Source organism: Theropithecus gelada, chromosome 6, assembly GCF_003255815.1.
Source record: "Theropithecus gelada isolate Dixy chromosome 6, Tgel_1.0, whole genome shotgun sequence".
NCBI lineage: Eukaryota > Metazoa > Chordata > Mammalia > Primates > Cercopithecidae > Theropithecus > Theropithecus gelada.
Window position 1 is genome coordinate 147,512,672 of NC_037673.1, and position 21,981 is coordinate 147,534,652.

Sequence of the window (21,981 nt, forward strand, 5' to 3'; positions counted from 1 at the left end):
TCTCTACTAAAAAATACAAAAAACTAGCTGGGCGAGGTGGCGGGCGCCTGTAGTCCCAGCTACTCGGGAGGCTGAGGCAGGAGAATGGCGTGAACCCAGGAGACGGAGCTTGCAGTGAGCTGAGATCACGCCGCTGCACTCCAGCCTGGGCGACAGAGCGAGACTCTGTCTCAAAAAAAAAAAAGAAAAGAAAAGAAAACAAACACACGCGCCGGGCACAGTGGCTCACACCTGTAATCCCAGCACTTTGGGAGGCTGAGGCAGGCAGATCACCTGAGGTCGGGAGTTTGAGACCAGCCTGACCAACATGGAGAAACTCCATCTCTATTAAAAATACAAAATTAGCCAGGCGTGGTAGCGCATGTCTGTAATCCCAGCTACTCGGGGGGCTAAGGCAGGAGAATTGCTTGAAGCCGGGAGGCGGAGGTTGCAGTGAGCCAAATTCGCACCATTGCACTCCAGCCTGGGCAACAAGAGCGAAACTCTGTCTCAAAAAAAAAAAAAAAAAAAAAAAAAAGAAAAGAAACACACACTAACCTTCAATAAACTAGTCTGGTCAGCCAGGGTAGGGAATTGCGCCCTTTGGACAGCAGCCAGCCCCATGCCATGGTCATTGGACAATCTGAGACCGAAGCCACAGACCAGAAGTAGGGTTGGGGGCAGGAAGGCAGAGGAACTGCAGTTGCGCCTACTTGCTTATCAGTGACCTGCATGAAGGAAACTTTCCATGCATCTCTCCAGATCAAGATCGCATCGGGTGCCCTTGCACAGTTCAAAACAGGAAGTTTGGGCTTGGTTGAAATGGATGAAGAGCATACAGAAATGTCCAGGCAGCGAGAGGGGATGAGGGGGGACCTGAGGCCCAGAGCACAGCTGGGCCAGCCTTCCCAGGCTTGCTGCAAACTCAGATTCTCCTGTGCGCTTCCCGGGAAACACCTTGCAAGAACTGAAAGACATGACTCGCTCCTGGACAGAATTTACAACCTCAAGCTCTAATGAGGAAAATCCTGTCTCCTGGACAGACTTTACAACCTCAAGCCCTAATGAGGCTCTAGGCAGAAGACAGAGGCCCTCACTGGAAATGTGTTTATGTGTTTGTGCATCTCTTTTTATTTCTTCCTTAGAAATAAAAAGTGTCAAGGGAATGAATTGGAGGCATACTTTAGGATGTTAATGTTAGAAAGGAAGCCAAGATTTTTTTGTCCAACTCTCTCATTGTAGATAAGAAAATAGAGACTCAGGGAGGGAAAGGGGCTGGCCTAAGGTCAGAAAGCAAGTGCATGGCAGATGCAGATTTGAACCCAGGCATCCCAATGCCTGGTCCAGTACTCTAGCGTGGCCTGGAAGGGGATGGGTGGTGAAATGGATGGGAAGATTTGTCAGTTTGCCCCAGCACATTTACTACCCTTTCCACCACCCCGCTTAGCACATTCAACTGGCCCCTGCCACCAACCGCATCAAAGTACGGACACAACTCATTTTACAGACAGAGGTTCAGGATGTTTTTGGATCTGACATAGCCCAAACCAGGGCAGAGGCTGTAGCAAGGGGAGGAAGCTGGGAAAGGCTGAGGAGTCAGAGGGGAGTGGAGGTGGACAGGATCTATGGCTACGGTTTTTCAGTCGCTCAGTCGTGCTGGGCCCTCGATGGCCCGTGGGAGTGGGAGCCTCTCCTAAGCTCCACTGAAGATAAGAGCCCAACCCCAACCCCTCCCCCCACCCCTGCCCCTTCCTTAGTCTCTGGAGCTGGAACAATCAGGCTTGGCCGTGGCGGCTGGTGCTGATGACCATTTCTTGGCAGAGGTGCCCACCAAAGCTGTGGCCCTAGTCCTCGCCACCACAGAGAGCCAGCAAGGCCTTCAGGAAGTCTCCGGAGGTGTCACCCTGGCAGAGGCAGAGAGCAGAGTGAGTGAAAACAGTCCTTCCAGCCTCAGTGCCCCCTCCTCCCGGCTGTCCATCTGTCTGGACATCTCCCTCGGCTTCTCTCCATGGCCAGCATAACTGCCACATGTAGGCCAGAGGGATCTCCCTGACACATAAATGTGACCACATCCCTTTTGTTTATCCCCAGGAAGATGTGCAAGCTCTCGGCCTGGCTTCAAGGGCCTCTGGGATCTGACCTGTGCACAGCTCTGCGGCTTCACCTGTTCCTTTCCCCCAGGAGCATCTCAGTCCTCTCTCCACCTGCCACTCCCCTGTCCAGCACGCCCCTGTGCACCCCCAATACCGTCTGCCAGCGGGGCCCTCTCCTCTGAGAAGCACCCTGACCACTCTCTTGCCTTGGGAGGCAGAGTGAACTCCTGCCTCCCGTGGTTCCTCTGGCACTCTGCTGATACCCTCCACCTTGGCATATCGTGTTAGGTGATTCCTTATTTGAACAAACACTATTGAGCACTAACTGCCAGGCCATTGCTGGGAATGGGTGCGAACACCATCACGCTCACCACACATCACAATGGTCTGCCATACGTTCAGACTGGGGAGGCCAAACTTCCTGACCCATATGGTATGGATCTCCTTTCTGAGGGACTCCCATCGTTGCTATGAGACATGGTTTTTGGGATTTTGTTTGTTCTGGTATTTTTTGAGTTTTGGGGATTTTGTTTGTTCTGGTATTTTTTGATGTATGATTTTAAAACATAATATAGTATCAAAATGTGCTAACAATTTGCTGACATTCCTACTAAGTCTAAGAGACTGCCTGTGAGATGCCCATAGTCTTGTTAGCCAAGTAGAACCAAGCATCAAACTTTAAGATCTTGGCTGATCTCAAAGAACAAAAATATAAGCTCCATATGTCAAAAAAGTCAGACACAGCCAGGTGTGGTGGCTCACACCTGTAATCCCAGCACTTCAGGAGGCCGAGGCAGGTGGATCACTTGAGGTCAGGAGCTAGCAACCAGCCTGGCCAACACAGTGAAACCGTCTCTACTAAAAATACAAAAATTAGCCGGGCGTAGTGACATATGCCTGCAGTCCCAGCTACTCAGGAGGCTGAGGCAGGAGAATCACTTGAACCCAGGAGGCGGAGGTTGCAGTGAGATGAGATGGCACCGCTGCACTCCAGCCTGGGCAACAGAGCAAGACTTCATCTCAAAACAAATAAACAAACAAACAAAACAAAACAAACAAAAGTCAGACACAAAAGGTCACATATTAGGTGATTCCATTTATATGAAATATTCAGAAAAGGCAAATCTACAGAGACACAAAGTAGCTTGGTGTTTGCCTATGGCTGGGGATGGAACTAGATAAACAGGTATGAGAGAGCTTAGTGGGATGATAGAAGTGTTTGGAAACTGGCTGCATTATGGGGGTGGTTGTATAACTCAGTAAATGTACTAAAAACTGTTGAATTGTACCCTTAAAATAGGTGAATTTTATGATTTGTAAGTTTTTTGTTTGTCTGCTTTTGAGACGGAGTCTTGCTCTGTTGCCCAGGCCGGAGTGCAGTGGCATTATCTCAGCTCACTGCAACCTCCACCTCCTGGGTTCAAGCGATTCTCCTGCCTCAGCCTCCCAAGTAGCTGGGATTACAGGCATTAGCCAACACACCTGGTTAATTTTTGTATGTTTAGTAGAGACGGGGTTTCACTATGTTGGCCAGGCTGGTCTTGAACTTTTGACCTCAAGTGATCCACCTGCATTGGCCTCCCAACGTGCTGTGATTACAGGTGTGAGCCACCACACCTACCCATGATATGTAAGTTACACTTCCATAACATTGTTTTAAAAAAAGCAAAAAATGGGCTCTTGTTTTATTTGGAAATCTTTAATTATAAACCTTTGATTCTTCTGGAATTGATTTTGGTATAAACAATGCAATACAGACCCCCTTCATTTCGATATCCTGGCTGTTCTAAGCAGTAACCCACTGGGAGAAAGTCCATGGGAATGAAGACTCCTAATCTTACATTAGGGATCTGACAGTCACCCCCTTCCCGCTAACCTCTAGCCCCTCCGCTTACCTCAATGGCTTGGTGGAGAGACTTGTCGTATTTCTCAATGAATTCCCGCCGGATGTTGAGCAGGTCAATCTCACTGCGGGAGACCATGATCCTGGTGAGAGTCTTCTCATCTGTGCCAGCACCCTGGTGGAGCCAGGCAGGAGGGAGACACAGGCAGAAGGAGAGACAGAGCCCAGTCAGGCAAGAAACAGTGGTATCCCATCTGCCTCTCTCCCTTGTTCCTTCCAACAACAGGGTGTATGTTCTCCCTCTGTCTTCTGCAAATAGTCCTGACCAAAATCCTCCTGTGCCCAGGACTGGCCAGACTCACATGCAAAAAAGACGTGTATGGGTTGAATAGTGTTCCCTCCAAAATTCATGTCCACCTGGAACCTCAGAATATGATGTAATTTAGAAATAAGGTCTTTGCACATGTAATTAGTTAAGATGAAGGCATACTGAATTAGATTGAAGCCTAAACCAATAACCAATATCTTTATAAGAAGAGGGAGAGCACAGACATACAAACAGCAAAGAGACGAGGTGAGGACAGAGGCAGAGACTGGAGTGATGCATTCACAGCCAGGAAACACCAGGGACTTCTGGCAACCACCAGAAGCTAGGAGAGGCAGGGGAGAGTTTCTCCCCCAGAGCCTCCAGGAGGACCCAACCCAGGCGACACCTTGATTTTGGGCTTTTGGCCTCCAGAACTATGAGAGAATAAATTTCTGTTGTCACCCAATTTGTGGAATTTGTTATACCAGCCCTAGGAAATTACCACTGAGCCCAAAGAGTAGGCACAGGGTACAGAATATGTAGGCAGCCAGAGCTGCCTCTGCCCCCAGGGAGCTACAAGCACCAGCCTAGGAGTCAGAGCTAGGTTCGAGTCCCAGCTCTGCCTCTTAGGAGCTGCGTAAATGTGGGCTACGTTTTACCCTACCTAGGCCTGAGTTTCCTCCTCTATCAAATAAGGATGCTACCACAACTTCACAGGACTGCCATGAGGGTCAACTGTGGTCAGAGAGATGAAGCCCTTAGCACAGGCTTGACACACAGTGAGTGCTCAATGAACGGTTGTCACATTTGGAGATAGTAGGCTGAGAGTCGCAGGCTCCTTCCTACCCTCCTGCCTGCCCAGGCTGTCAGCAGTTGAGACTCCAGTGGCGGAGAGGGTGGTCAGTGTGGCTTGGGCTCTCCCGGAAGGGCAGGCCTAGACTCAGAGGGGAGCGCCTGTGACCTCTGATGACTATTTGTCATAGGAGACCCTGTGTCACCTGATAGGCTGTGAGCTCTGAGAGGGCAGAGACTGTGTCCTACCCAGCCCTGTGCAACCAGAGCACATTTCTCAACTTTGGCATTTGGGGCTGGATCATTCTTTGTTGCGCAAGCTAATCCTGTGCGCTGAGGCTGTTTAACAGCATCCCTGTTCTCTCCCCGCCAGCATCCCTGTTCTCTCTCCACCAGCATCCCTGTTCTCTCCCCGCCAGCATCCCTGTTCTCTCCCTGCCAGCATCCCTGTTCTCTCCCTGCCAGCATCCCTGTTCTCTCCCCGCCAGCATCTCTGCTCTCTCCCCACCAGATGCTGGTAGCAACACCCTCCAAGTTGTGATGACCAAAAATGTGTCTGGATATTGCCAAATATCCTCCGGGGGGGGAAGGCGGGGGAAATCACCCCCAATGGGGAAATACCATTCTACAGCCAGAAAAGGGCAGATGCTGATAAATGTCAAATGGGAAGAAACAGCTGCCAGGAATCTTGATCTGGGGGACGGTGCACATCTGTGTGTGTGTACATAAGTCAGTGCTTGAAGGGAAAGGAACGCCAGCACGTTTTCTTACCTTCATGGATTTGTAAAGTTTGTCGGCAAAGAAGAGAGGCTTGTTCTTGACACTTTGAACTGGTAGGAAGAGCAGAGAGATGCGGGGAACATGGTCAGAGGCTGTGAACCCAGACTCTGGACTGGCCTCCCCCATCTCCCCACCTCGTCTATCCTTTCATGGGTCTGCAGATCACTGTCAACCCCAGGGTCATGCTCAGGCAACACCTTCGCTCCCCTTCCCCATGCTTCCTCCTCTGGCTCATCCCTAGGCCTGGCTCTCACTTGGCTGCAACTCTCTTCCTTCTAAGGTGCTTAGAGCTAACCAAGGTTAGGAGAGGATTCAAAGGTAATTAACTCCTCATGAACCCAAAGCACAGGGCCTCAAAACTTTTAAATGCGTCGGAATCACCCAAGAAGCTTGTTTAAAACTCAGGGTTTAGGCTCCACCCTGAAGACTCAGATTTTAGAAAGATCTTGAGCAGTGGTTCTCAAAGTGTGGTTTCCGGACCAACAACATTAGCATCGCTTGAAAACTTGGAAGGAAGGCAGATTCTCACGCGTCACCCCAGATATGCTGAATATGAAACTCTGGAGGTGAGTGACCAGCTTGTCCTAGTTTGCCTGGGACATTCCAGGTTTTGTTAGGTTGGTGCCAAAGTAATTCCAATTTTTGCCATCACTTTCAATGGCAAAACTGCAATGACTTTTGCACCAACCTAATAGCACTGAAAGCCTTGTGCGAATCAGGATGGCTGGCCAACCTGCGTTGGTGCAGCCTAATGCTTGAGAGTTACTGATGTAGAGACATACTGCTCCAAAGAATGGCTGTCCGCTGGTAAAACTTAAGGGACCATGTAAATCCCTGGGGCTGAGTGTTGCCCCAGGGCCTGAACAATCTTGCAGTATTGGCAGCCACTGCTCCCTACCCTGACCCCAGATAATGCCTGCCTGGTTTCACCAACCCCGCCCTTTCTCAAGGCCTAGGGTTCTCTAGCCCTTCACAGCTGCTTGACTGCAAGGCTCCAGAGCCCATGCACGCGTGTCTCAGACAGCTTAAAAGGAGAAACCAGACACCAGTACTATAGCTGGAATGACTCTGGATATAACAAGAAGAGATGGCAAGAGGCTGGAGTTGTGTAGTCCAGTGGCAGAGTCAAGCAAGAGACTCCTCTGCCACAGGCTCAGGAATCCCATGGGAAAGATCACATCACACATCTCCCATCTCCAGCTCCTTACATATCTCCCTACTACCTCCCAAACAAATCCCAAGCTCCTTGGCTTGAACGTCAAAGCTCCTGGCCTCCTTTGCAACCTCATGGCCCTTGCTCCTCCATTCCCAGAACTGCAAATTCCTGTGTCCCTCTGTCCTTCCTGGATAGATGCATTTCCTATCTGCCCTTCACTACACTCTCTCTCTAAATCAAGTCCCATCCTGCAAGGCTGTACTTGATGTCCACGTCCCCAGTCATGACACCACCTCCAGGAAGCCTCCCCTGACTTCAGACCTAGGGCTTTATCAGTCTGGCTAAGAAGCACGCTGGGCAGAAACTTCTCTCCTTTGTAACCAACCCCACAAGCCATTCTAAGAACTGAGCCTGTCCATCTGTCACAGGGGACCCTGATGCCTGACACTAGATGGAGGGGTGTGAAATGGTGTTGTGGTATGTGTTTGCATGTGTAGACCTGTTCAAGGTGGGAGGAGAAAGGAAAGAGGGAAATACATGAGGAGGGTAGGAATCTCAAAGTGTCTCCAAAGGCTACAGAACATGAGCTTTGGATGTAGGCAGCCTGTGGTTTGAGGCCTGGTTCTACTACTACAAACCTCTCTGAATGCAGTGTCCTCTTTGTAAGATAAGCTGGTAAGAGCACCTGGTGAGAATGCAACTAAACCTGTGTGCAACTAACTTTGCACAGGGCTTGGCGTGAAACAACAATAAAAACTAACCCTTGCCCAGTGAGTATTACATGCCAAGAGGCACCGTTCCAAGTGCTTTACGTATAATTAGCTAATTTCAGCCTTACAAAATCCACCCTATGGGCTGGGCACTATTGTTATCTCCACTTTACAAAGGAGGAAATTGAGACACAGAGGTTTCGTGTGACCTGCCCAAGGATACACAGTGAGGAAGTGGCAGAGCAGAGATTCAACCTGGAGTCCATGCTTTTACCCACTGGGCTATCCCGCCTCCTAGATATTGGTCCTGGGTGGTAAAGGCCCATCACATGCTAAACAACCCCCTACCACAATCTCTACTTCACCCAATCTAACACACCTTTCCCCCACATTTTAGTGTCTCTGAAATCAAGATGTGTTTTATAATTGATGGCAATTATGTGAAAATCTTCCCCCGACACCTCTTGGTAAGATTTTTAAAAAGTGCATTGATGCAATGCGTTTCACAGTAAATGAAACAAGACACCACTAATGATGAATACTAATGAGAATAACTTCAGCCCCAACCCATATCCACTCATCCATATTTATACACGGTGAAATTAAGATCCAAAAGGAAAAAACCTTTTCAAAGTCAAGAGCTCAAATTATATAAGTGTAACCAAAAAGCCAGGTACTGAGAGGAGACGAGGGTGTGTGTGTGTGTGTCGTCTGCATCTAACGTGTATGTGTCTTGTATGTGTGTGCATGTGTGGTGTGTATATGTGGTGTGCATGGGTCATGTGTGCATAGTGTGTGAGTGGTGTGTGTGTGCAGGTGTAGTGTCTTGTGGGGGCGTAGCATGTATGTGTATGTATAATGTGTTCTGTGTGAAGTATGTGTGTATATAATGTGTGTATGTGTGGTATGCACCTGTCACATGCATATGTAACGTGTTTTATGTATAAGTCACATGTGAGAATGTGTGTATGTACGGTATGTGTCTTGTACATGTTAAGTGTGTGTGTCAAGTGTGTGTATGGTGTGTGTGTGTACACACCCTAGTTGTGCAGGACAGCGCGCCCCCTCCCCCGCCTGCCCCAGTCTTCCTGGTCCTTCCTTAGCAACAGCTATTTTCTCGCCCTCTCCTGCAGTCTGGAACAGACCCCATGACACTCCTGCACAATCACACATTTGGCAGCACCCCTGGAGGTGAACTGTGGCAGTGTTTACTTTCCAGTACTAGCTTCGGAGGCTGCCAAGGTTCTATTCTTCCAGAGAATCTGGGCAAGTTCCCAGTGCCCCCAGCCCTTCCCTTAGTCCCTGCCAGTTACCAATGGCCACGAATGCGTCCCTGACATCCCCAGACATCTCCTTCTTGATGGTGTGCTCCACATCATAGTTGGTCATCTTGATGAACTCCTGGAAGACTGGCCACAAGAGAAGCCCCAGATGTGGGGGTGAGCTTCAGTGCAGGAGGGGGAGGACCCCTCCTCAGCCCCACCCAGTGCCTGCCACAGGCTGTGCCTGAGAAAGTGGAAGGGCAGCAGATATGGCCACAGCCCAGACCTAAATGCACTGGGCAAGATCATCCTGACAGAGAAGCTCTGACATCAAGGCTGCTGTGGGCTCAGAGCCAAATCTGTCCCAAGTCAGTCCCCGTGCCTGGCCAATGGCCTCAGAACCTTTGCCAAGTTCTGGCAACCCAGGCTGGGGTAGTAAAAGGAGCATGGGTCCTAGTCATGGTTCTGCCCCAGCTCACTGAGGGACCTTGGGTGAATCCTCTCCTTTCTGGGCCTCTCTTCCTCCCATGTCCGGTTGGGATAAAGACACATCGATAACACTCAGGAAACACTCACTGAGTCAGGCATTGCGCCAGTGCTTTATGTGTGTTGGTTTTTGTATCTTCACAACCGTCATGTGAGGTGGAACTAAAACCCTGATTCCTACGTAAGGGAGCTCAGGCGCAGAGATTCGGTAACTTGCCTAAGGTCACATGGCTGTTAAGTGGGTATTCAAATCAAGGCGGTCCAGTGCCCAAGTCCATTCTTTTAGCCACTATGCTAAAGCACCTTAAATACTGCGAAGTGCCAGACAAATGCATGTTAAAATGTACATGTCTCAGTGCAGGACACTTCATGATCACTGAGCACCAGGGTCACTGCATACAGGTGTGCCCTGTGCATGTGGCAGTCTGTGGTTCAAAGACGTCTATGTGGGTCTTGTGCCGCCACCACCTCTCACTGCCTTGCTCCTGGCAGGCATCGCCAGTGAATCATGACGCGGGGTCCCAGAATCCTTCTCAACCCAGCATTCTAGGTAGCTGCTACCAATCTGTCAGAGTTGGCCTTTGAGGTGAAATCCAGTTGCTATCCCTAATCCCCGCCATCCCACCTGCTTCCTTAAGGAGGAGAAGGAAGGGGAGGTATAAGCGGTAGAGCCAGGACCAGAATCCAGGGCTCCAGAGTCGCCGTCACCCATGATACACTACTGCTGGGTTAAGGAGGGGGTGGGTGGGCAACTGGCTCCTCTTGCCACAGAGAGATGAGAGGCTCTCATCAGATTCTGGCATCTTCCTGCTGAGCTGGGAAGGGAGGAGGTCAGGCCTCACCTCTCCGGAGGTGCGGATAGCTCCGGGTACACAGGATCGTCATGAACCGTGTCTCCAAGGAAGTTTTGTCTCCGCTGGGTGTGTCTGCTATTTCCTGCAGAGCCCCGGTTGGAGCAAGGATTTGGGAGGGGAGACATGAGAAAGCCTTGGTTATTATTCACTTTCATGTCTTTGCCTGGGCTGAGGGCAATCAGAAGCTGGGCTCACACAGCCATCCAAGGGGGCTGAGACTGGTCCCCTCTTCCTTCCTCAAGCACAATGGCTTCTACATTCCCCTCTCCAGTTCACAAGGACCCTGTGATCTGACACAGATGGGCTTAGCACTGGGAACTTCCATCCTAGCCTCGGGGCCATGGGACCGGGGCTCCTGGGAGGACCCGCACAGGCCCTGAGCGTAGCAACTGGGAGGTCCCCTTCCATCCCTCAACCTTTCCGCAAGGCCCTCTGGGAAGTGTGTATGGGGTCATATGCAGGGAAGATGGCCTGGCCAGTGTTTCCCCAAGCGGCGTCAAGGGCAAACATACCCGATCACACTGCATATTAGTGTTTCCACGGTTGTCTTCTAGCCAGCTACTAGTTCTATTTATACTGATACTAAATTCCCCTTAACTCATTTTGGGTTTAAAAGTGAGTCGATTTAAAGATCAGTATTAACAGTTGGTGGTTACACAGCACAAATCATGCCAGAGATGATTAGCTGAAGTTTGGGAAACACTTGCCTGGCCTATCTTTTACCAAGCAGGGTCCTTAAGGCGCCCTGAAGGGGAGAGAGAGAAGCCGCACAGCAAGCTCCCAAATCACTGCTTGATACTGCCCCGCTTGGCCCAGTAAAGGCGGACTTTACTCAGAGGCCGTTAAAACCCAAATGAAGAACAGGACACTCACCAAGATCTCAGCAGCCACCTGAGAGCAGGGAGGGGAGAGAGGAGGGAGAGAAGGGAGGCAAGAGTCAGAGGAGGCCGGGGAGGCTGGTGTTGGGGCCCTGGGGTGCAGGGTGAGGGGCCTGGCTGGGAGTGGGAGATGTCCCAAGAGACTGGAGAGAACCCGGGATGCGATGGGAAGTGGGGCAGGGACAACAGAAAAATACCTTCCTATGACCTTTTGGGCTGGAGCTCAGAATGGGGAAAGGCCTGGCAATAACTAAAAACGTGTTCACCTGAGGGATAAGAGAAAGACACAGAAACGGGGAACACTCTGCTCTTCGCATCCCAAAACCTAGAGCAGATTCCAGGCCTCGGTTTCTTTGTCTGAAAGTGGAAAGAAATAATCGCTGCCACTTCCTTACAGAACCACTGAGATGTAAATGTGAGCAGTGCAAAGTTCTCTGCACCCTTTAGCATATTCAGAGTTCCAAGGCAAGAGACATGTAATTTTAGCTTTCGTGTTAAAGACAGGAAAGACCAGACAGCTGAGGCCTTGAGGGGAGCTGACCTGCCTGGGGGCACACAGCAAACAGTGATGGGAAAGTCATTTTACAAGGGTTACTTTTAATCACTGGACTATGCAGAGCGCAGAATTCTGTGGTTAGGACACAATTTTGTTAGGCAAATAGCTGTGACTTGGAGAGCCTGGGAACAAAATACCCAGGCTCGTGTACCCAAGCTGCGTATTGCTTTCGCCTTTCCCCCAGAAACTCGGCTGACTTTATTCTATTGGATAGACTGAACTCTTTATAAACTTCACTACAGCCTATGCTCTGGAAACCTTCCTCTTCTTTTCATTGCATAATTGGCAATGTCCATTAAAAGTTAAAAGGCCTATGACATTTGATCAAGCAATTATATTGCTAGGAATTTGCCCTACAGATATTCTGGCAAAAGTCTTCCACGATAGAATACAAGACTATTCACTGCAGCATTCTTTCTTCTTTTTGGAGACAGGGTCTTGCTTGCTCTATTGCCCAGGCTGGAGTACGGTGGCATAATCACAGCTCACGGCAACCTTGACCTCCTAGGCTCAAGTGATTCTCCTGCCTCAGCCTCGTGAGTAGCTGGGACTACAGGTATGTGCCACCACACCCAGCTAATTTTTTTATTTTTTGTAGAGAAGGGGTGTCACTTTGTTGTCCAGTCTAGCCTCAAGCGATCCTCCTGCGTTGGTCTCCCAAAGTGGAGATCATAGGCATGAGACACCGCACCTGGCCCATAGCAGCATCTTTCTCTTCTCTTCTCTCCCCTTCCTCCCTTTCTCCCTCCCTCCCTCCCTCCCTTCCTTCCTTCCCATGGCAGTATCTTTCTTTCCTTCCTTCTCCTTCCTTCCATTCTTTCCCTTTCTCTCTCTCTCTCTTTCTTTCGTCTCACTCTGTTGCCCAGACTGGAGTGCAGTGGCACGATCTCGGCTCACTGCAACCTCCACCTCCCAGGTTCAAGCGATTCTCCTGCCTCAGCCTGTAGCTGGGATTACAGGCATGTGCCACCACGTCCAGTCAATTTTTTTTTGTATTTTTAGTAGAGATGGGGTTTCACAATGCTGACCAGGATGGTCTCCAACTCCTGACCTTAGGTGGTCCACCCGCCTCGGCCTCCCAAAGTGCTGGGATTACAGGCTTGAGCCACCACGCCCGGTCAGCATTTTTCGTTAACAGAGAAAAACTGTAAACCATCCTGAGATTGACTTGTTCAACAGGCTATGGATTATCTAATCAATGGTAACAATCCATGCAATTCTTACAAAGGATGAGATTAATCTACAATGCTGATAACGAGAGTTTCCATTTAAATTAAGTGAAGAAGTAAAGTATAGCATATTTTTGTGTAAAATAGTGTTTCTTTCATCTAGATTCAAAAATAAATAAATAAATAAACACTCACTTTCTCATACTTCCTGGGAAGTACTAAGAAACTGTCAAGACACCTTCAAGGAGAGGTACTATGCAGGAAAGCTTTTGCATTTCTTTTTATTCTTCCTGAAGTTTTATTTCTTAAATATGCAAAAATATTATTTCATTTTAAATCTTAAATAAGAGTTATCAAGGCTACTAGGATTATAGGCTGTTTCTGGTTTTTAAAATATTTTTCTGTATTAAAAACAACCTACACCAGGTGCAGTAGCTCACACCTGTTATCCCAGGACTTTGGGAGGCCCAGGTGGGAGGATCACTTGAGCCTATGAGCTTGAGACCAGCCTGGACAACATGGAGAAACCCTGCTCTACCAAAAAATTCGCTGAGCATGGTGGCGCATGCCTGTAATCCCAGCTACTTGGGGCGCTGAGGTGGGAGGATTGCTTGAGCCTAGAAGGCGGAGGTTGCAGTGAGCCAAGATTGCACCTCTGCACTCCAACCTGTGTGACAGTGTGAGAACCTGTCACCCCGTTATGGCTCAAACGCCACAAAACAAAAACCTAGTTGAACCCCAAGGACATCATACTAGGTAAAGGAAGCCAGTCATAAAAGCATAAATACTGTATAATTCCACTTACATGAAGTCCCTAGAGTGGTCAAATTCACAGACATAGGAAGAATGGTGGTTGCCAGGGGCTGGGGGAAGGGAGAATGGGAAGTGACTGTTGAATGGGTCCAGAGTTTTGGTTTTGCACGATGAAAACAGTTTTCGAGATGGCTGGTGGTGATGGCTGCCCAACATGTGAATGTACTTAATGCCACTGAACTGTACACTTTAAAATGATTGGCCAGGCATGATGACTCATGCCTGTAATCCCAGCACTTTGGGAGGCTGAGGCAGGTGGATCACCTGAGGTCAGGAGTTTGAGACCAGTCTGGCCAACATGGTGAAACCCTGTCTCTACTAAAACTACAAAAAAATTAGCCAGGCGTGGTCGTGGGTGCCTGTAATCCCAGCTACTCAGGAGGGTGAGGCAGGAGAATCGCTTGAACCCGGGAGGCGGAGGTTGTAGTGAGCCAAATTGCGACATTGCACTCCAGCCTGGGCAACAAGAGGAAAACTCCATCTCCAAAAATAAATAAATAAAATGATTAATATGGTAAAGTTTATATCTATTTTATTAAAAATTTGTAAATCTTACGCTAAATAAAACTGCATCATTTTTAAGAAGAGAGGGAGAGGGACACGTTTTTAAAGATTTAACAGAAAAGACTCAAAAGTCCCAATCCTTCTCACTTACACAGGTCAGAAAACCCTAGACGTATTAGGTTTTTCAAAGCATCTTTAAGATAATAATATCTGTAATGTAAAAAAAAAAAAAAAAAAAGTGGTGGGCACTAAATTAATATTCACCACAAAAGCTTGTTCTTATTAGCCTAGCTACTTCATGCAAAAATTAATCTGGACAGTTCCTCAAATGGTTAAACTTAGAGTTCTCATATGACCCAGCAATTCTATCTAAGAGAAATGAAAACATATGTGCACACAAAAACTGGTACACAAACTTGTACACAAATGTTTAGAGCAGTATTAGTCATAATAGTCAAAAGGTGGAAATAACCCAAATGTCCAACAGCTGATGAATGGATAATAGAATATTATTTGGCAATGAAAAGGGAGTCCCAACATGCTACAACATGGGTGACCCTTGAAAACACTGTTAAGTGTTTAACACAGTGTTTAAATTAGTGTTTTCTTAAGTGAAGAAGCCAGTCCAAAAGGCACGTATTATATCACTGTATTTACATGAGATGTTTGGAAGAGGCACATCTGGAGACACAGAAAGTAGATTAGCGGTTGCTTAGGGCTGGGGGGTTAGGAGGACATAAGGAGTGACAGCTAATGTGTATGGAGTTTCTTTTGGGGGTGATGAAATGTTCTAAAATTGATTGTGGTGATGGTTGCATTAAGTCTGTGAAGATACTAAAAACCACTGAATTGCACACTTTAAATGGGTCAATAGTATTGTAGATAATTCTATTTCAATAAAGCTGGTCAATAGTATGGTAAGTGAATTCTATTTCAATAAAGCTGGTCAATAGTATGGTAGGTGAACTCTATTTCAATAAAGCTGGTCAATAGTATGGTAGATTAATTCTATTTCAAGGAAGCTGTTATATTTTTAAAAGTCTGGTCCGAGCACGGTGGCTCACACCTGTAATCCTAGCACTTTGGGAGGCTTAGGCGGGTGGATCACTTGAAGTCAGGAGTTCGAGACCAGCCTGGCCAATATGGTAAAACCCCGTCTCTACTAAAAATACAAAAAAATTAGCTGGGCATGGTGGTGGGCGCCTGTAATTCCAGCTAATTGGGAGGCTGAGGCAGGAGAATTGCTTGAACCCAGGAGGCAGAGGTTGCAGTGAGCTGAGATTGCACCACTGCACTCCAGCCTGGGTGACAGAGCAAGACTCCATCTAAAAAAAATAAAAAAGAAAAGAAAAAAGAAGAAAAAAAAAGGTCTGAGTACTGATTATCTAAAAATGACCACAATCCTTCATTTCATGGTGGGTCTATAATACTTAGTTATCTATAATTTATTGCTCAAATTGGATGACAGAGTGAAAGGGGAAGCTATTAACAATTACTGTGGGGCCACAGGTGGAAACTGGACATATGTTCAACTGGTTAATAACAGACCCAGACTTCTAAGAGCTTGAGGGTATTCTAGACATCCAGAGTGAGAGACCGCCAGGGAGGCAGTATAAAACAGGCAAATACAAACTGCCAAGTACTCATGTGCATTATCTAAGGAGGAGCTTGACTCAGCCCTATCAAATGCCCTTAATTTTTATATACATTTTGCTCCCGCATTTCCATTTCATCTCTGGAAATTCATTCTAAGGAATAATTCATGAATGTGATAAAAGAGTTTGCTACTAGGAAGAAGCCTGGTTAAATAACATGATAGATTCAGATATGAACAGTATACAGCCATTAAATGATATTGTTGATTAAAAAGTGCAACAATATTCACATAGTATTAATTTTTAACTGTCAGAAATAAAGAATCCACTTTTTTTTTTTTTTTTTGAGACGGAGTCTTGCTCTGTGGCCGGGGCTGGAGTGCAGTGGCCGGATCTCAGCTCACTGCAAGCTCCGCCTCCCAGGTTCACACCATTCTCCTGCCTCAGCCTCCAGAGTAGCTGGGACTACAGGTGCCCGCCACCTCACCTGGCTAGTTTTTTGTATTTTTTAGTAGAGACGGGGTTTCACTGTGTTAGCCAGGATGGTCTCGATCTCCTGACCTCGTGATCCGCCTGCCTCAGCCTCCCAAAGTGCTGGGATTACAGGCTTGAGCCACCGCGCCCAGCCAAGAATCCACTTTTATATATACATAGAGAAACAACTACAATAATGTATACTACAATACTGACAATGGTTATTACTATTAGGTTATGGAGTCTTTTTTGGCTTCTCTTTATTTTCTAGTTTCTATAAAAGAATGTACTGCTAGTTATAAGAAAATGAGCTGGGGTCTAGCATCCTAAATCTGGAGAAGTAGCCGAGTTGGGCAGGGATCTGGCTCAAGGGTCCCTTAGCTATTTCCACCCGGGTTCTCTCTCTCCACTTCTCTCCTTTTGCGAAGCAGCTATCAGCAAGGCCCACCACTGCCCCCTGCTAGCGGCAATTGGAAGCACAGCCTCATTGGCAAACCAGGCACAGGCAGAAACATTCCCCGGAAGATCAATTTAGGGTTGGAGGACAGATTTGGGGTGAGAGCTGAGATTAAAAAAAAAAAACTCTCAGCAGCACACAAGGCTGTTCACAGTAATACTTAATAAACATCCGTTGAATGAGTGAATGAAATGTGGTCTCAGCAAGCCACCCTAGTATCTGGCTGGGTTCTCAGTCTAGCCCCCATCCATGTGCCCACAATGCAGCTGAAATACCATACATTTAAATGTAACCCTGCAGCTTTTGACAACCATATTCCAAAGCAAGGGTTGGACAACTGGACAACAACAGCTACTTGATGTGGAAGCTGCAGGGGACCTTAACTGTACTGGGTCTTGAAGGATATTACTGTAAATAGAATTAAGCATAGACTCTGGAGTCAGGCAAGCCTGAGTTCAGATTAAACCACCACCACTTAGAAACTGTATCCTTCAATAGGTTAAGGAGCTTCATTTTCCTCTAGTAAAAAGGGGGAACATAAAAACATATAGAATAATCTTGGCATCGCAGTATGCATTCTAATAATTATAATTACAGTTCTGTAACTGTCAGGTTCCAGCTCAGATGCTGTTGTAATATACCACACTTCTGTTATGGGACCTGGGAACAGAAAAGTTGGTTCCCTCTCAATCCATCAGTGCTCTTTTTAACTCACCAACTATAAAATATGGGGGCTGGATTCACAGTCGGTGGTATCTGTTCCCCAACATCTCCGGACACAGCTTTTGGGGGCGGGAGGATGAGGCAGGCAGAAGAGATGGAGACATGGACCTGGGTCAAGCTACTGGGTGCTGGGATCAAGGTGCAGGTCAGTGGGGGGCAATGCACTGGCCTCAGTAGGGACTGCCCAGCCACAGGAACCCTCAGGGAAAATGAATTTGGGGTTGTCCAACTTCCGTAAGAAGCCATTTCCAAACCTCAAGCTCACTAGGCTAAGGAGCAGGGCAGAAGCAGAGCAGCCAAGAGACTCCTAGAGAACCCTTTTCCCTGCTATTCATTCAACAAATATTTATTGAGTACTGATCATGTGTTATTTTGGATATATTAGTGAACAAAATGAAGAGTCCAGCCCTTGAGGAACTTACTTTCTAGGCTTGTCCCAGGACACTCCCTCCAATCTCAGTCCCATTTTACAGATAATAAACCAAGACCTTTAGCCCCCTTCTCAGCAAGTTCCCAGACCAGCTCTCTAGGGGTCAGTTCTACTGGGGCCACTGACTTGTGTGACTTTCAGAAGTCATTTGTCCTTTCTGGACCTCCATTTTCCCACTGTAACATCAGGGCTTTGACCTGGGTGATCTGCAGGTCCCTGCCAGCTCTGAAGGTCCTGCTATTCCCCTAGGAAATGTCAGTAATACCAGCACCACACTCCTAAACCTCATTTCTGCAGTCTAAGTATCAGCCAATCAAACCAACCACGCCCCTGCCAGGAGCCTTCACTTGCAGACAGGACCTGGTGTAGACACGCATAAGCTGGACCTACTTCTCAGGGACACCCAGCAGAGGTGACTGGGGTGGGCTGGGGGTCTTACCTGGGCATCTTCCCGTGCCTGGTCCAGGTTTTCTCCTCCCTCCTCACGATTCCCCTGCAGCAGAAGCAGCAAGAAAGGTCAGTCCCCAAGCATCGACCCATCTCCATCTCTGCACCACCACACACCCTGCTCATTTTCACCTCTCTGAATGCTCTTCCTCATCAGTTACACAGGGATGAAAATCCTGCCTCCATAAGTAGGCTGTTGTGGTCATTAACTGAGAATGTGTGCAAGGCGCTCAGCACCAATGCCCGACACACAGGAAGCTCTCAGTAACCGTCAATGAGGGCCTGCCATTTTTGTTACGGGAATTCAAGAGATGGTGACAGAAGCTCCCAGGTAACAACACAGGAGAGGGTCACCCACATGGCTTTGTTGTGTGAGCTGGGGGCCCAAAAACCCAGGCCAAGGGCCACCAGGGAGGACTGTCTGGAGAAGGTGGCACCATGCCAGCTCTGACAAGTCAACACCAGGGGTAGGTGGTGGGACTCTAAGGAGGCAAGTGGGGAGACACTCCCTCTCCATCAACTCCTTCTCACTCCCCTGTACCCTCCACTCAGTGAACCTTCCCTTCCTCCCAGGCCTCCAGATGGGCAAGCAGACCTGAGGCCCATGAATTCACTCACCGTGGCCAGAGAAATGAGGATCCTCCTGAAGTGGCCGGATGTGTCTGAGCTCAGAGCATCCTCCAGGGACTTGTGATAGTCTGAGACAGAGAAAGGAGGTGTGGGTAGCTGCTGGCCAAGAAGGATTTCGTTGTGGGGAGGGAGGGCCAGGAAACTCAGGCTTGAGCCAGGGCAGTATTGGCAGGGGGAGGTAGGAATGAAAGGGTTTGTAACTGGCTCAGGGGGGCATCCAGCCATCCTCCTGCTGATTTTGTAAGACAATGGGCATTCTCATCAACCCATCACCTCCCCTCCAACCCCTCGGCGCTGTGCCACTTGAGGTCCCATTGCATCTCGCCTTTAATATTTAACAGCCTCTTAAGTCACCTCCCTGTTGTCATTCTCTCTTCCATCTTCCCTCCTGCATGGCAGTTGCTAAACCCAAAAGCAGAGCTCTGACTATATCACTCATGTACTCAAAAATTCTACCATTTTAAAGCTGCTTATAAGATAAAAAATTTAAACTTTTTTTTTTTTTTTTTTTTTTTTTGAGACAGGGTCTCACTCTGTCACCCAGGCTGGAGTGTGGTTGGTATGATCAAGGCTCACTACAGCCTCGACCTCCTTGGGCTCAGGTGATCCTCCCACCTCAGTCTCCTGAGTAGCTGGGACTATAGGCATGTGCCGCCACACTTAGCTAACTTTTTTTTTTTTTTGAGGCCGAGTCTCGTTCTGTCACCCAGGTTGGAGTGCAGTGGCGTGATCTTGGCTCACTGCAACCTCTGCTTCCCAGGTTCAAGTGATCCTCCTGCCTCAGCCTCCTGAGTAGCTGGGGCTACAGGCGCATGCCACCACGCCTGGCTAATTTTTGCATTTTTAGTAGAGATTGGGTCTCACCATGTTAGCCAAGTTGGTCTCGAACTCCTGACCTCAAGTGATACACCCACCCTGGCCTCCCAAAGTGCTGGGATTAACGGAGTGAGCCACTGCACCCAGCCAATTTTTATATTTTTTGTAGAGATGGGGTTTTGCCATGTTGCCCAGGCTGGTCTCGAACTCCTGGGCTCAAGCTATCCACCTGCCTCAGACTCCCAAAGTGCTGGGATTACAGGTGTAAGCCACTGCACCTAGCCAATTTAAACATTTTTGACCGGTACTCATGATTCTTCAGAATGAAAATATGGGGCCACTTGCTTAAAAATTAAGAATTTCTGGACAGTGAGAGCATAGCATGCAACCAAGTGTGGGGCCCTTCTGGCTGTGGGGCCATGTAGAACTGCATGGACTACACACCCCTAAAGTTGCCCTCCCTCTCTGGAATGTTCTCTCCTCCCACTTCCAGCCAAGCCTTCTTATACCTCCAGGCCTTTGTCCTTCCAGGACACCTGTCTTTCCCTAGACACAGGAATGGGCACACCCAAGGGGCTTATCAAATCCTCAAGGACTGAAGGAAAGGAGACAGGCCAGAGTCCTGGGCAGAGCTGGGGTTGGAAGCTGGGGGGCCTGGCTCTTCTCCCAGCATCTGGGCCAGGCCTCCCAAACTCACCCTCCTTATAGGCCTCATTGATGGCCCGAATTTCGGCATTGGTCCGAGTGGCCAGGATTTCAATAAGAGCCTTTTCATCTGTGCCGGCTCCCTGGAATGTCAAGACAAAGATGATCTCAGCCATAGTTCTGACCACCTGTGCAGAGGTCCATGGGGCCCGGATGGCTAAAGCTCAGGCCAGGCCTTCCTGGATTTTCTCCTCACCTCCAGACATGGCCCCCAGGCCCGAGACCGTGGCACAACCAAGGCTGACTGTGCCAGCCTCTCAAGATTCCCAGAACCTCCCAAGGGAACTGCTTTGCCTTCCAGCTCCCCAAAAAGAAAAGGTATATAGCCGTGTGTGTATAACACCACATACACACATGAACATCTGAATGGAAATATCCACATGTTAGTATCTGAAGAGAACAGAAGGACACGCACATGCTCACGGTGTTAACTAGTGGTGTGCTCTCTGCTTGAGTGAAGGATCACAGATGATTGCTATTTTCTTCTTTTTTACTCTATATTTCTTCAAGTCTTCACAGTGGACATGTATTATTTTGTTAGAAGAAAAAAAGTTTTGTGCTTAAGATAAAATGCTACATTATTTTTTCTTTTGAGACAGAGTCTTGCTCTGTTGCCCAGGCTGGAGTGCAGTGGCATGATTACTGCAGCCTCAACCTCCCAGACTCAGGTGATCCTCCTACTTCAGCCTCCCAAGTAGCTGGGGCCACAGAAGTGTGCCACCATGCTTGGCTCATTTTTATATTTTTTGTAGAGACAGGGCTTCACCATATTGCCCAGGCTGGTCTGGAACTTCTGGACTCAAGCCCAAAGTTTTAAGAATACAGGCGTGAGCCACCATGGCTGGCTTACATGTTTATTCTTGTATTTGAGGAGTGATTTGTGAATTGAGACATTACACGCCCTGGACTACGGCAGGCTGGGGACCTGTTATGCAAATATCTGCATACAGGGAAGTGGGGAAAACTATCAGGGAGGAGAGAAGGCAGGCAAGATTGATTGATTGATTGAGTCAATGACTAATTCACTCATTCAAATACCTGCTAAGGCACCTATTATGTGTTAGCCACTGTGCAAGGTGCTGGGGCTACAGCTACCAAAAAGGAAAAAAAAAAAAAGTCCAGGCATGGTGGCTAACGCCTGTAATCCCAGCGCTTTGGGAAGCTGAGGCGGGTAGATCACCTGACGTCAGGAGTTCAAGACCATCCTGGCAAACATGGTGAAACCCCTTCTCTACTAGAAAGACAAAAAAATTAGCTGGGCATGGTGGCAGGCGCCTGTAATCACAACTACTCAGGAGGCTGAGGGCAGGAGAATCACTTGAACCTGGGAGGCAGAGGTTGCAGTGAGCCGAGATCACACCATTACACTCCAGCCTGGGTGAAAGAGCGAGACTCCATCTCAAAAAAAAAAAAAAAAAAAAAAGGGCAAGAGGCAAGACATGTTCTCTGTCCTCAAAGAGGTTACTAATGGTCCTGCCTTCTCAGATCCTAGGAGACTCATCCTGATTGAGATCTTCAATCA

General features: G+C 48.2%; 1 protein-coding gene across 2 annotated transcripts in view; it reads right to left on the reverse strand.

Annotated features, from left to right (window-relative positions):
* Window positions 1-1,379: 1,379 nt before the first annotated feature.
* Window positions 1,380-21,981, reverse strand: part of ANXA6 (annexin A6) — a 58,495-nt gene continuing 37,893 nt past the window's right edge. Inside the window, exons 18-26 of one of the 2 annotated variants that reach the window (XM_025388781.1) lie at window positions 20,452-20,542; window positions 18,927-19,006; window positions 18,301-18,354; window positions 11,136-11,153; window positions 10,251-10,344; window positions 8,974-9,069; window positions 5,786-5,844; window positions 3,968-4,090; window positions 1,380-1,883 (exon numbers count right to left, since the gene is read on the reverse strand). In XM_025388781.1, coding sequence (XP_025244566.1) covers window positions 1,824-1,883; window positions 3,968-4,090; window positions 5,786-5,844; window positions 8,974-9,069; window positions 10,251-10,344; window positions 11,136-11,153; window positions 18,301-18,354; window positions 18,927-19,006; window positions 20,452-20,542 — 675 coding nt within the window. In that variant the 3' untranslated portion in view covers window positions 1,380-1,823. The remainder of the gene's footprint in view (window positions 1,884-3,967; window positions 4,091-5,785; window positions 5,845-8,973; window positions 9,070-10,250; window positions 10,345-11,135; window positions 11,154-18,300; window positions 18,355-18,926; window positions 19,007-20,451; window positions 20,543-21,981) is intronic. The other variant, XM_025388782.1, reaches the window with a different exon arrangement.